The sequence below is a fragment of the Chelonus insularis genome, unplaced genomic scaffold (assembly GCF_013357705.1).
Source record: "Chelonus insularis isolate UGA/USDA-ARS -01 unplaced genomic scaffold, ASM1335770v1 contig_36_pilon, whole genome shotgun sequence".
Lineage (NCBI taxonomy): Eukaryota > Metazoa > Arthropoda > Insecta > Hymenoptera > Braconidae > Chelonus > Chelonus insularis.
The window spans coordinates 23,457-38,097 of NW_023276530.1; the positions used below are offsets into that span (position 1 = coordinate 23,457).

The 14,641-nt window shown below is 31.7% G+C and overlaps 1 protein-coding gene across 2 annotated transcripts in view; it reads left to right on the top strand.

The window, feature by feature from the left end:
• The first annotated feature begins 8,336 nt into the window (after nt 1–8,336).
• Nucleotides 8,337–14,641, top strand: part of FoxP (forkhead box P) — a 122,580-nt gene continuing 116,275 nt past the window's right edge. For both annotated transcript variants that reach the window (XM_035083786.1, XM_035083784.1), the window contains exon 1: nt 8,337–8,915. Coding sequence is in view for 1 of the 2 variants with exons in the window: in XM_035083784.1 (XP_034939675.1) it covers nt 8,886–8,915 (30 nt within the window). In the remaining variant the exon portion in view is untranslated. The remainder of the gene's footprint in view (nt 8,916–14,641) is intronic.

Below are 14,641 nucleotides of genomic sequence, written 5' to 3' on the forward strand. Positions count from 1 at the left end.
TTAATATCGACGTTTATTGAACCACGATTATTAATCGAGATCAAATATTTAAGGGATGATTTAATAGGAATAATATTTAGGGGAAACACAAATATATTGTTTCAATATAAGCGACATGTTCTCCATCCCCTAAAAGCCCCGTAAAATCCAACGTCCACTCTACAACTGGGGTAGCTTTTGCTTCGAGTCTCTTTTCGTGGGCCAAATATCACGAGGGTAAGTCGTGAGAGTCTAAATGGAAGCTGGACAAGGCAGCTCTGTAAAAGAAACATAAATAAGACAAATAGGGGTTGCTCCATCGATAATAGAAAAATATCAAATGCACCAAATGCTTCATAAATCCGCCACTCGAGTTTTTCACAGCGAAAAATAACCATTTTTATCTCCAACTCTCTTTCTCTTTGGCTAAAAAGTATTTATTTTTTTTTCCAACTTGTCGTCATAAAAATAACCATATTTTGCAAATTATTCGTGCTGTTTTTATGTGCATTCTTTTATAATTAATATCAGAGAGTCTAAATAGAGACAAAGAAAAGGGGTGAAAAAGGGTAGAGATATATAAGAGCCCAAGAATTCCCAGGTTTACGTTTACAGCTTTAACTACAAATTCGACAGAGTTATCGAGGCATAAGAAGGAGGATTGTGTCTCACAACGTTGGTTAGCTGCGTGTGAAAGTCAATCCCCCTTGTGCAGCTTTGCTTCTTCTCTTATAGTTGTTAAGGAGTCCCTGTGGGCTACTTTCCCTTCTTGCTTCAAGCTTTCATGATAGTTTTGCTCTTTAAACCGATTTCTCCTCCTCCAATTCTTCTCGATACAATAATTTACCAATACTCACCTGGAACAGAGAGTTGAGCTTCATCAGAAAGCCAGAATTTGAGTTGCACCTTTTTTTTTTTCAAAGTTTGTAATGAATTGAAATATCTTTCAAATGTTGGTAGCATCCATAAAATTGTTCTCAGAGTCATTTGGCATTGCTTTGGCTTCTAAGGAAATATATGATTGGTTGTATTATTTATCTACTGAAATATTTATCGCTCATAGCTGCCAGAGGAGAATGCTAAAGAGTAAGATAAAAAAAAAAATAACAAAAAAATGTTGAATGTGAGTGTTGTAGTATCAATGTTTTGGAACCCCTTGCAAGCTCTTCCGTGAGTTCATCAGCAAATATACTGAGAGTGGGGATAACTTGTGAGCTTGGTACTAAAGTCGTTTAATTTATTGCTTATAATTCATCGTGTAAATATTTCTATACAAAAATTCATGAAGTTATGCCAAATGACACTAGACAGATATATTTTTTTTTTGTTTTATTAACTGAACAGGAAAAAAAATATTGTGGTGATATCACAACAGATTTGACTTTTAATTTCTACTTCAAACTTTATTTTTATTAAATTCATATAGAAAATATATTGATGTATTTGAATGCAGCTAGATGGCTGTACAAGTGTACTACAAAATGGATAAAATATATTATATAATAAACAATAAAATATATTGTTGAATGGAGTGGACATTATATGTCATACAGAATATATTAACAAATAAAGAATTAATTATAACAAAATAAGAAGACGAATATTGATGATTATTGTTAATAATTTATTTAAAATTGGAGTAAGTGACGGTTATTTTTTTTTTTAAAGTCATTAAATCAATTTTTCTAAACAGAAAAAAATTCTGTGTAACAATAATAATTCTTTAGCTTTAATTTCGTTCAAAAGTAGATGATGGCAAAAAAGTCTTGGAGCTTTTAAAGAAACATTATCCCCCCACTCTTTCTTTCTTTCATCCACGAGCGGGTAAACTTCGAGATAAATGTGACACCTTTTATCGTCCATATAATAAATACCGCTGCTTCATCTATAAAACAAACGACCCTTCCAGAACGCGGGTAAACTCACCCCCGAAAGCTTGTTTTCTGTCTTTCTCAAAAGCCATTTCGAGTATGACTATTTTTAAATAAATAAAAAATCCACCCAAATAAATTTCCTCGCTTTTTTTTTCTCCAACGATTGAGAAGCATAAATTCGATTCAATAATGGATGAATAGTTGATTCAAATTTCGTTAGGTTCTCCACCACACTTGGAGAAGTCTAACTCAGATAAATGATTATTTAGTCAATAAGTTATAAAATACCACAGCCTTTGAAACATTCCAATTATCATTAGTGAAGAACAGATGGATGTCAAGTGTAATATACTAGTGATTCTATATGTGTCCTCTCAAACATCTTTACGATACCCCTATGTTGAGTCCTTGGTAGTTGAGAGTAGAAGATATTGCCCGCAGCAACGCTTCTTGCTAATGACCCGACGCCTCCTCAGATACAAACTATTGCTTAAATATAGATTAAATACTCCTTCGTACACGCAAGTATAGGTAGTAGAGAGTTCTAGTATGAGAGAAGTAGAAGCAGGGATGAGACAGGAGGAATGGAGACAACCCCTCGTGTGGCAAACGAGAAGGCCATAAATCGCGTGATAATTCGCGCTCTGTGCGAGACACGTCGGTTGTTCGAATAATTATCCCAACGCGCGATTGTATTCCTCGCGGGAAAATAAAATGACTTCAAGTTGTGTGTTCACTTAAACGTTTTAGGGCAAGTTAGGGAGAACTTTACCCAAAGTTTCGTTGTGTTTACACCATAGTCACTTATTTTACCCAATAAAATATTTAAAGAAAAACATTCTATTTATTATTCACTTCTTTCTTCAGAGTTACTGCAAGCCAGTGGAATCATCAGCTGGTCTAGGATGACAAGATGTTGGTGATGATACCTGATGCCATGCTGTGGAAAAATCTTTTCATCAGACCAGTCATCACCATCATCATCATCATCAACATCATGAAAGGTATTTCTAATTTAAGATTATTCTTTAAATGAATTAGGCAGATAAATTTTCCTTTTTTCATGATACATTTGTTTGGTGATGTTGGACATCATTATTAAGTGTGGAGAAGGATCAAGATAATATCATGAAGGATTTTAATAATATTTCTGTTGGTGGTGGTTTGCGGGTTAAATAAGTTAAGCGAGCCGAAAGTCGACAGCGGCGCCAGGGGAACAGTGAGAAATATTAAACAGTCTTGTTTTCCTGTAAATCAGTTAGAGATTCCCCTTAGGATGCTGCCAAGAGGTTATTTGATTCTTTAAGAAGAGTCGAGTATAAGAAGAAGCTCTCAAGTATTCTTTAATGATTCATATTTTCCCTCGAGGACTTTGATTCCCTAAACATTTTGATGCTGTTTTTTTTATTACATTATCCTTTTTTTTTCCTTCTTTACATCAGTTAATTCTTCATCACCTTTATTTCTAACTTATTTTTCTCATTTAACTTGTGTTCCTTAATTCATTCAATTGGAGATTCAGATGATGATGATAATGATGATGAATCATTGATTTATGTTTTCTTTTTTTTGTCACTAATGAAAGACTTGAGTTTAATTTTTTTTATCAGAGGATAAAAAAGAGTTTTTTGTAAGCCAAATCGAATGATATCAAAAGCAATGTAGACAAGACGACAATCAATCTCTTTTAACGGCTTCGTCACAGTTTCGTTTGGAATTAGAGGACTATAAGGGTGGGAAATAAGGGTAGGTGTATATGAAGAAAAGGAAGGAGATGGATTTACGTGTAATTCTCACCCCCCCCCTCCTCTCTCCTCTCTCTCTCTCTAGCCTAGCAAGAAGAAAACCGCGACTCTCGTTAATTTGTCATTCCATTCCCTTTCCACTCTCATGAGTTTCTTTCCTGCTGTCTATCGACCTCGAAGACGCCTCAGGCTTTATGTTTTTACCAACCAAATTTTTTTTTCCCTAAAGATATTTTTTATACTCAATTCAGACTACATTATTTTTTATCTTACATAAAGTCCCTATTGTCGGATTATTTTCATGTAATTGGATATTAATTTTTTAATTTCCTCATATTCATTTACAATTGAATTTCTGTTTTTATATTTATACTACGTTATGGTCTCTCGTTATACGTTTTAACATAATTAGTTTCTACTCCATATGATGGCGAAGAAAAAGAAGAAAAATATTCAAGCTTGATAAGTTAAAAAAAATCGAACAATGAAATGAAATATACTATGTAGAATAAAAGAACAATAATTAGTTTTTCATAGTGAAGTAGGAAAATAATACTACTGTCTTTCGTTTCGGTAGGTTTCGACTTTCAGGGGTGTTTTCCACCCCTTTTTCCGGAGACTCCCAGGATTATAGGGCTTTGCAAGGATATCAATTATAACCAGAAACAGTTATTCCCCATGCATCGGAAGACTTGTACAACCCCTTTGGGCCTGAAAACCCCTTTCAAGGATTCTAATCCTTTGTAAATTATATTATTTTCTCTGTTTGTTTACTCCACTGTAGAATTCTCATTTTCAAGGATTTGCGGGAAAACTTTATGGTCCTAATCGTTTAATATATATCTATATATATTATTTAATCAAATAAATGCTTGTGTACTGTAGAAATTTATGTGAAAATAATTTCATATTTATTAATTTCATATCAATTATTATTAGCTGTGTTCTTCTTGATTAAATAAATAAAGACTTGTGTGATAATAAAGCTCGGCGTTGTTAATTATAAAGACCTAAAACTTCAACAATAGAAATTATTGTTGATTTTTGTTGTGATTGTTTGTCTTATTGATGTACAATATTTAAAAAATAAGATTAAAAAAAAAATGACCCTAGTGGAAATGATGAAAAAAATAAGGCTTGTTGTATGAAGCTCACGGTTTCACCCTTAAGTTAACACCCTTATTCGCTTTGCCAGGTTATATCCTAGGGAGCGACACGAGCACGCAGGATGTCCTATTATGCAAATGTATGAGATAAAATTGCCTGGACCTTAAGTGTGATCGTTTAGAGATGACCTTACTTAGGACTGCATTTACTTAGTGGAGAGGTGGAGAAATCTTTGAGGGTATGTTGTACACTTGATACCTGAAAATGTGTTGAACAGTAAAAACTTTCATAAAACACACCATAACATTCTGAAAATTCCTGCTCCCACTTGAGTTAATTTGATGCTTGCATACTAACTTGTTATACCTTTATGTTCATTATAAACGTTTATTGTTACATTAGTATTAAAAAAAAAAAAACAATTACACTGTGATGATGTAGTAAAAGATGAGGCTTTAGCAATTTTATTATAACAATTATTGTTATATAAGACACGTGGAAATTGGTGCAAACTTTATTGGGTTATCGATGATGGACTTGATGAGGAAGAGGGTAGTGCATGTTTGCTTTAGGTGTTGGGTAAATAGCATCTGATACGTATGGTTTCTTGCGATGGTAAACACCCTTCATACCGATCAATATACATCTATAATTTATTTTGTAAATAATCATTGCATCTAATCATCAGAAAGGAATTTAATTTATCCATCAATATTATTATTACTCTACTTTGTTGATAGAAAGAAATGGAACAATAATAATATTAAAAAATATTTATTTATTTATTTAAGCATTTGGAGCAACAATAAAGTTATAGCAGCAAAGTCTTAAATAAATAAATAGAACAAAATCAAAGTTTGATTAAACAATCTAATGACGTCAAATGCATGATGCATGTACATTGTGTAGTGTAAGTTGTTCATTGAATTGGTTATACCTGTTGGTATCAGCCTGAGACTGAAACTATCCTTTTCACACCATCCGATGAGATGGGGTTTGTTATCGATACTTTATGCAACACTTTACCAGGTCAATCGTATTGTCCAAAACTCAACAAGTAACAACAAACAAATAGATACTGAGAGAAACTGGAGAGTATCAACTTTGACGCGAATGTATTACAATCCAGAAACTAGGTGTCTATAAAGACCAAACTTCATTTTATTTACTTAATCATTTCATAACAATTCATTCTTATTTTATCTCTTCATTTATTTCCAATCTAACTAATTTCACATGAACTAACACCTCCAATTCATTAAACAAAACAATAATTACTTTAAAGTAGTACTCTTGGTTTTAGCATTCACGTTCAGAATTAAATAAAGCTTGGCATGTTGCTGTATTATAACATCATAATTGATCAGTTTAATTTTTGAAGGCCTGCAGAGAACTGCAGTTCTTGATGACATAAAAATCATTCATTACCATATTTTTTAAAATTTTTCTATAATTTTGGAAAACATTTACAAACACAGAGAAATTTTCTTAGAAAAAAGCCCATGCTTGTCACTATAAAGTAAGTGCAAACCCGAGTCAAAAAATTGAGACTCGTTTTATCTTGAAGTAAACTATTTAGACTGAGTTTGGTCTGATTTAAACATTCTTTTATTCTAAATGTCTCAATTAGTCTTCATAATCCTATTTACATCGAATCTTCACTAGTCTCATTTTATCCTAAATATTTTCAATCATATTAAATTGATTTTATTCTCAATGTTTTCGATTGTACTATCTTCATTTTGTATTCATTTAACATGTCTTTACCTCAAATGTTTTATTTAGTTCTCATAAGCCTTTATTAACCAAGTCCCAGTTAGTCTCAGATGGGCCTCAATGTTTCTTGTCACACCAGCCTTTTTTTAAACTCATTTTGCTTACTCAATAAAGTCCCAATAACGTTTCATGTATCTCATCCTGTCCTCATTTAATGGACCAAACAATTTTCAAACAGAACTCATTTTTTCCTCAATAACAACAAAATGAGACTTTTTTGAGGACAAAGTGAAATTTAAAAAAAATCTACACTTCTCAAAAGTCTCAAATTGTCTTAATAATGGAAAACTGCGGATAAAATAAGACTTTTTAGACTTATAGTCTCAAATATATATTGAAATTCGATTAAAGACTAATTGAAGACAAAATGAGTCCCAATTTTTTGACTCGGGAATGACAAGTAATGAAGTTTTTCTAAAACAAATTACGAAAAATTTTATGATGCTTAGTCATTTTTAAGAAGAATATGATAATTTTTGACAGAAGCTCAGTAATTTTTACCTTACTGGCATAGGACTTTTTCTACTGCATTTGATATTTTTTTACTTAGCCGATGAATTGCCTGCAAATTATCAGAAAGCATGGGAATTTTCCTAAGAAATTTTTCTCCGTGAACATTTATAACATAATATCAGTAGTAATATTTTCATGTATCCACGAGATGTAAAATTATGTATTCTTTGCATCATTATGTTATTTTGTCGTTATTGTATAATGTTTTCAATTTTATTACACTTAATATTTTCTCATATTTTTTTAACTTGAGTAAAAATTTGCCTAAGTTCATGAAAAAAAAATTAATCTTCAACAATTTTTGCCTTCACCATTGATTGTGGAATTTTTTTCCAATTCTCTGCAAGCCTACAACAATTTAACTGATCAATTAGAATATCATAATGTACCAATATACCAAGTTTCATTAAATTAAAAACATGAATTCTAAAACCAGCAGTACTGCCTTAAAAAGCCACTTACTTTAGCAACTTTAAAATCCAATTTTTTTAAATATTAATCAACTATTTTTTTTTTTTGAATAATTAATTAAGGTATTTCTTTCCTCCGGGCCGTATATAAAAAAAAAGACCCAGGGCCCTTCGAAATAAAATTAATTTTTTTTATGAAGTATACACACTAGCTTTCTGCATCTTCATTAATTTGTCTTCTATTATTCCAAAAAAAAACAAAAAAAGATTCAAAAAAGAAGGTTAATGCTTATTTTATATGAGTGTTTAGACTAAAATTATTAATAATAATTTATTCTTTTAGGAACGGTACGATAAAACTTTTTTTGACAGAATATTTGTTATAAATGCATTTACATTTTATAATATTTTTACGAAAATTGAAAGAACCGTTTTCAAATGAAAGTTAAAAAACCTAATCTTGTAGTCAATTATCATTGGTTTAAATGGAGAGAAGAGTGAACTTTGATCTCAAATAACTCGAGTTCTAAACGGTGAATCAATTTTTTTTTTTTATTAAAATAAACGTTTTATTTTCTAATAATCTTTAATTCTAATATAGTAAAAAAAAAAAAATCCTAAGAAAACATTAATCTCGATCGAACTACCTTAAATACATCATTTACTATCCATGATTTTCTGAGCACATGATGATTGTTTTGATGATATTTTTCAAGTAACATGAGCATTTTATTTTGAGCGTTAGAAAAAAAAAAATGATTGATGCAACAAATATTCTTATTTAGTTGCAATTCAGAGTAATATGACGATTGTGAGATTTGCTGAAGAAAGACAAAGAGTGAAGCTTAAGTAGATGTAAAACAAGGAGGGAGGACAATGTGTTGTGCGGCAGAGTGTTAAAGTGCGCCGACTCAGTAGCCGCGTGGCCGCGCCATCCGAAGGTTTTCGTTGTGGAACAATTTGAGGTGCTGCAGAGTCGCGACGGCAGCCACCGGCGCGCGAGCTATAGTCGCACTCGGCCACATTTTTCCCCCGCCCCCCCTTTCGCTATATTCGATCGTAAGCATAAACAACAATAAAAACAGCTGTTGAGTCAGTTATTGAAAACCAGTCTAAATAAAATCAATCATCAGCCGTGATAATAAACAAAAAAAGAAAAAAAAACGAGAAAATTAGGGACGGGATTTATTTGAAATTAAAATAAAAGATAAAATTGGTAAATTGATATAATAGTGATATCGACATCATCCCTCGTAAACACGTGGCCTGGCGCACGCGGCGCAGGCAAGAGGTGGGAGGGAGGTACAGGATAAGCTCAAGGGTGGGAGAAAGAGAAAGAGAGAGAAAGAGAGACTTGATTATTTGACTAAGTTTATTAATTAAAGTATTGAATAAAATAATTCAACAATTGACAAAGGTGTTGAGAGTCTTCAATTACGGACAAGCGAGTTACGTCTGCTGACGAGTCCAGGAATCGGGATATGTTGGAGCCACGCTGGAGACCCGTCCAGGTAGAATCATCATCATCTTCAGCATCTATGCATTCCATCGCACTTGTATGACATTAAATAATCCGATGCATCACTACTGCCACTCTCTTTCTCTCTTTCTCTCTTTTTTGTTCATTTTATTTTTTCTCTTGTCATGTCTGCACTTACCGTCACTTATTTTTGTTTCCTTTCTAGAACATTTTGCTCGATATATATATTTTTGAAATTATTTGTTGTTCTATTCTTACATTTTGTATAAATAGATTTCCTTGTTTTATATTATTGGCTGACGTAAATGTTGAGCTTATTAATTATAACTATTGTTACTAAATATTACTTTAAGAATGATTGTTTTTCACGTTGATATCTTTTTTTAATTCATCATTTAGCTCGAAAAATACCTTCCAAGAAGTTGACTTTAAATTTAAGAATATCAAGCAGGAAACTGTAATGTTATAACTAATAAATCAGTTAATGAAAATGCATTAAATTAATTGAGATGAAAATTCTGATACTCTGAATGCTATTTTTGTTTTGATTCAACATTAAGTTTATTGGATACATTTTCGATGATATTTTACAATTAAAGCATCATCAATTCAACAGCCACAATGATTGAATCAAGTCGATGGTATCGATTTCTCTTAATAGATACATGAATCTCTAATTTACCAATCCTATTATTTAAACAATAGAAAACCCAAGTGAAATGGTAAATTTATTGACAGCAGAGGTTGGCTATTGCACTTGAATTGTAAAATACTGCACATAACTTGAATTTCAAAAAGAGAAAGTTTTTTTTTTCTGAAAAGCATTCTGAGAAATTTAGGCGGTGTAAAGGGGTGAAAAAAATGTGTGGGTGGTCTGAAAAGTCTGAGAATTCCAGGGTAGTTTAGTAGGTGGTACAGCATGGAGACGAAGGCGGTCCTAGCCAACTTAGTGGGCGTTAAAGAAGTGAATGAAGAGGGAGAACTGTTCTCCTGTTCACCCTCATCATCCCTCTTATTATTTGATGTGATGTTTCTCTCCCTCTTTCTATCTTGAGTTTGATTTTTTTTCAATTCCAATCAACTCTTTTATATATTACTTTATATCTATTTTTATTTCCAAGAATTCTTATCAGAACAACATCTCCAATAAATTAGCATAGTTGTGGGCTTGATTTTAAATGAACTGGTTCATGTCAAGATCCACTTCATCTTAGGTGTTGGAATACACATTAGTTTTGCTAAACTGCATCAGGGATCCAATAATGTATCTTATTTTCCTGCTGTCAGCAATCTTGATGATGCAAAGGAATGATAATGATTGCAAAAATGGTCTCATCGTAACAATTAATTAATTTAAAATAAATATTTGGTAGAAAGAAAAGTGCATTGAATGTATATTGAACATTAGAAGCGGTGTGGGAAGTAGGTGGTGGCTGCGCTGGACCATCTTGAAGTCTCCTCCGACGCATTTCCTTGTGTCCACAGCGCAGTTGAGGGTACATGAAAGGGGTTGCTTAGTTATAGAAAGCCTCTGGTGCTGCTGCGCCGCTGCATCTCGACCACTTCCGGCTTTAAGCTCCACCCACTTTTATATTAATCACGTCTTGGTGTTCCTATCCTGTGTATACCTTTCTATCTCTTCTGTTCTATCTGCACCATGTTCTCCATCTTCCTTTTGCAGTGAGCGATTTTCTCGAATGCCCGGGAAGACCACACCTCTACTCCCGTTGGCTTATTCATGTCCTGCCAACTTTTCTTTCTCATTTTCTCCATTTTTTTTTCTTTTAAGTCTATATTTACGTGTCTACCTTGTTCAATTCCCATGCGGATTTTCAATTTAAAATATTTTTATTTTATTAAATAATCATTTTTTTATTCTATTGATAATAATTGATTGTTAGAAAAATATGATTGAAATTATAAATAATACTGTTCTATACAGTCGAGGTAAATTAAGCATTGTGGTTTGAAACGATGCATCAGAGATTGCACATAAATGTACGCTCGAAATGCTTGTCAATAGAAACAGGGCATTGAGGCAATTGGGACCTCAGCAAGTATAATATCCAGAGTATACATAATGACATGGAATACGAGGGATAGAGGTAAAGAGTGAGAGAGAGATGAAGGTTCTCTACATTACAGTAGTGAGTTGACTTGTTACGTTGTCGAATGCCGCTTGGATTCGATGATTTGCCGATCTATGACTCCGTATAGAATGTGTTATGCTGTACTCAAACCTGTAACACGCGCCAGAACCAAACGTTCATTTGCTATCGATGCCAATACGCTGCATTAATTTATAATCATGATTGCAGGCTACGCGATAACGCCCAAATTGTCAATATAACCCTTTATACTTCAATTCCCTCAGCTCTCCTGAAATTAATTGTTTGTCTTACATTCAATTAAAATTTCCCCTTTTATGCTACCAAATAGCTAACTTTTTCCATCATTATCATCATTGTTTTTCATTCATATTTCATATCACACTGTAAACTTATCATCAACTGTCAATATTAAATTATCGTTAATTATTTATTAATCATTATTATAACCCGAGACAGAATTTAAAATATTTTTTTCATCATACATATTATCTAAGCCTATTTTCAACTCTAATTTCGTTGTTTCGTTCGCTTTAACAAAGTTGAGGTTAAAAATGGATCTTTTAAAACTTATTTTGCACCCTAAAAATGTATCAATGCCATACAAACAATGTTACAAAGATTTATGATGACATTGATGACCAAAATAAGATTTTTAGATGAAAATCATCAATGAGGTTGATGATTCCCAAAATGGAATTAAATTACAGGCGGCAATTGGAACATTAAAGAAAGATTTGGAAGTTAAAACTGAACTTTAAATTGAGTCTCGAGAAATTATCACTGTTGGAATTTACTGTTAAAAAAAATATAAAATTTTTTTTTTTCGTGTATTTGAGTTGAAAAAAAAAAGATAAAATTTTAAGGCGGTTGATTATTAATTCCTATCAGACACAAATCGAACCGACGCATTCCATTCTTTCGTTTTATCCCTATTCTACCCTTTCGACAGCTCGATGGCTTTGCATACTCGATACTTGAATGTTTCCTTTCTTTGTTTGTGCCTCCATATGGACAGGGTTAAAGTGCATTTGCAGATTATTCCAGAACAAAACTCACACTGTGTCCTCTTCTTTTTTTTCTCACCCTCATGCCTTTCGTATCTCCATTCTAAATAAATATCTTTTTTCCTTTTTACACTGAAAAAAGAGAATTTTTTTACTGTCAAAACACAATACGTACTTCATTAAAATATGAATTGATATCAATTTAAACAACATACGATCATTTTTATTGTTTCGCTATTGATTGTTATTGATACATTGAATTCATGTCGCGCAGGTATTTTTATCACTAAAATATGAGTACTAGTTTTTCTTTTCCTTTTAGACTACAAGCTCAACAGGTTAATGACTTTAATACCTAATCTTGTGAATTTTTTTTTTTAATTCCACGAATATCTTTATTATTTCGTAATTATAAAACTTGTAATTGAAGAGAAATAAAGACAAATGTATTGTGTGTATTGTAAAAGAGAGAAACAATTACTGGTAAATCACGTAAGAAAATCTGACTTATTCGTGCTTGCGGTTGCCATCAGGTAACTCTTATCAGTTTGTCAACACTGTTCATGCTTGAATTGTCTCTGAGATTCCAATCATCTTGTTCATTCTTACATTTTACTTTTTGTTCTTTCATATTAACCATCATTTATTGATTAATTCATTATATACATCATTTATTCATCATAAAAAAATAATAATGACATAATTAAAATACCAATTTATTAAATATATCTTAAAAAGAATGTTAAAAAGAAGAATAGAGCTAATCATAATAGTGCTAGAAATTCCAATTGATTAAATGAAGTGAATTTGTCAATTCCAAGGAAAAAATTATTATCTTATATAAGTAAATGAAATTAAATACAATAAAAAAATAAGACAAAACAGTTTGTCCACAAAAGTTAAAAAAACTAGTCTTATCTATCGTGTCTTGTTCTTATTTGTTATCATGCTTTATAAAAGTATGATAAGCATGTTTTGTTTTTTATTATCTTCTAAAATAATTTTTTTTATAACCTTTGAAAAACCATCATCATATTACACTATACTAAGAAAATTATACACTTATTATTACTATTTAATTTTTATCATTTTTTACAGTAAATATAATTATATTTAAATTCATATTACAGGAAAAAATAAAACTAACAAAGATAAATAAGGAAAATTTTAAATAAATTCTTTTTAATAAACAAAAAAAAAAAAATTTAATAATTTGTAAATATTTTTTTTTTAAAATAAAATATTTTTTATTTTAAACGTAAATAAATAGTTATTGTAAACAGAAAATATTTCCAAGAAAATATTAATAGTGTTATGTATCCATGAATACCTCAGTCATGTCACGCAGACTAGAGGTATTAACAATGACAATATATTGAATAAAAAAAATAAAAACCAGTGAATGAATGTTTCAATGAATATTTCTATGAGAAAAAAATAAACAGAGATAAAAATCTTATTAGTTTTAAAATATATGCATTTAATGACTTAGTAGTAATTGGTAAAAATAGTCGAGATATATAGCTCATGAGAATTGCGAATGACATAACGCTCGGACACATACGATTTGTGAAACAGATTTACGCGTGGGTTGAATCGCGGAGCATTTATGTTAATGATGTGTATTAGTGCGGTTTGCTAGGTTACGATTACTCCCCGTCGCATGATGCGCTGTGTATACCTATATGAAGTGTATATGAAGTGAGAAACATTCACTGACAACCTTCGACCCACACACGAAACCGTTTGAATGCATCGCGGAAGGGAACTAAGCGTTGGTAGCTTGCATTAACAGTGAATAGAACGTGATATGTTGGTACAAGGATGACGACAACTAGAGATAGTCTAGTTGAAGCGCTACCGAATCTACTTAACGCCGTCCCTGATGATGCACACGCACTGTAATGCACTGCTAACGCAATAGTATAGGATATAGGGCCCCAGAGATAATCGCTAAAGACGATTGGTAGCTTCCTGCTGTTCACGTGAGCCGGCTCTTCACTAACGTCTATATCCATCGTGATTATGTGTACATGAGAACCTTTTGTCAATATTATCTATTTTTCCCTTAACCATCAACACCCTATTTTCCTGTTAGAAAAATCCAATATTTTTTTATCAAATAATTTATCTCGAATCGATGTTTCTCTTTTCTTTAAAAGGTTCTTTTTTAATCAATAGTTCAATGCAATGGAATTTTTAATCCCTAGGCTGACCTTGACAACATCAGCCACTTATTTATTATTATTATCATTTGTAATGTTAATAGATCTAGAGTCATTACTGCAAATCCAAGTGCATTCTTGTTACACATCTAAACGTGTTAAATATGACGTCACTCGTTTGATTAACATTGTAGTCATTTTTGGGTGACGTCATATTTAACACGTTTAAATGTGTAACAAGAATGCACTTGGATTTGCAGGGAAAACGAATTTTTTAATTTCAAAATTTCGAATATTCTGCTTATCACTGCTATTCAAAGTGTTTAGAAAGTAAACGCTTAAAGTGTTTACAGTGGTACGAATTTTAATATATTTTGTTTATAATGTTCGGCATTGTAAACACTTAGATGTTTAATTATTAAACACTTTGAGTATTTTATTTTTAAATATCAAATTTTTGAGAATCGCAGTGTAATA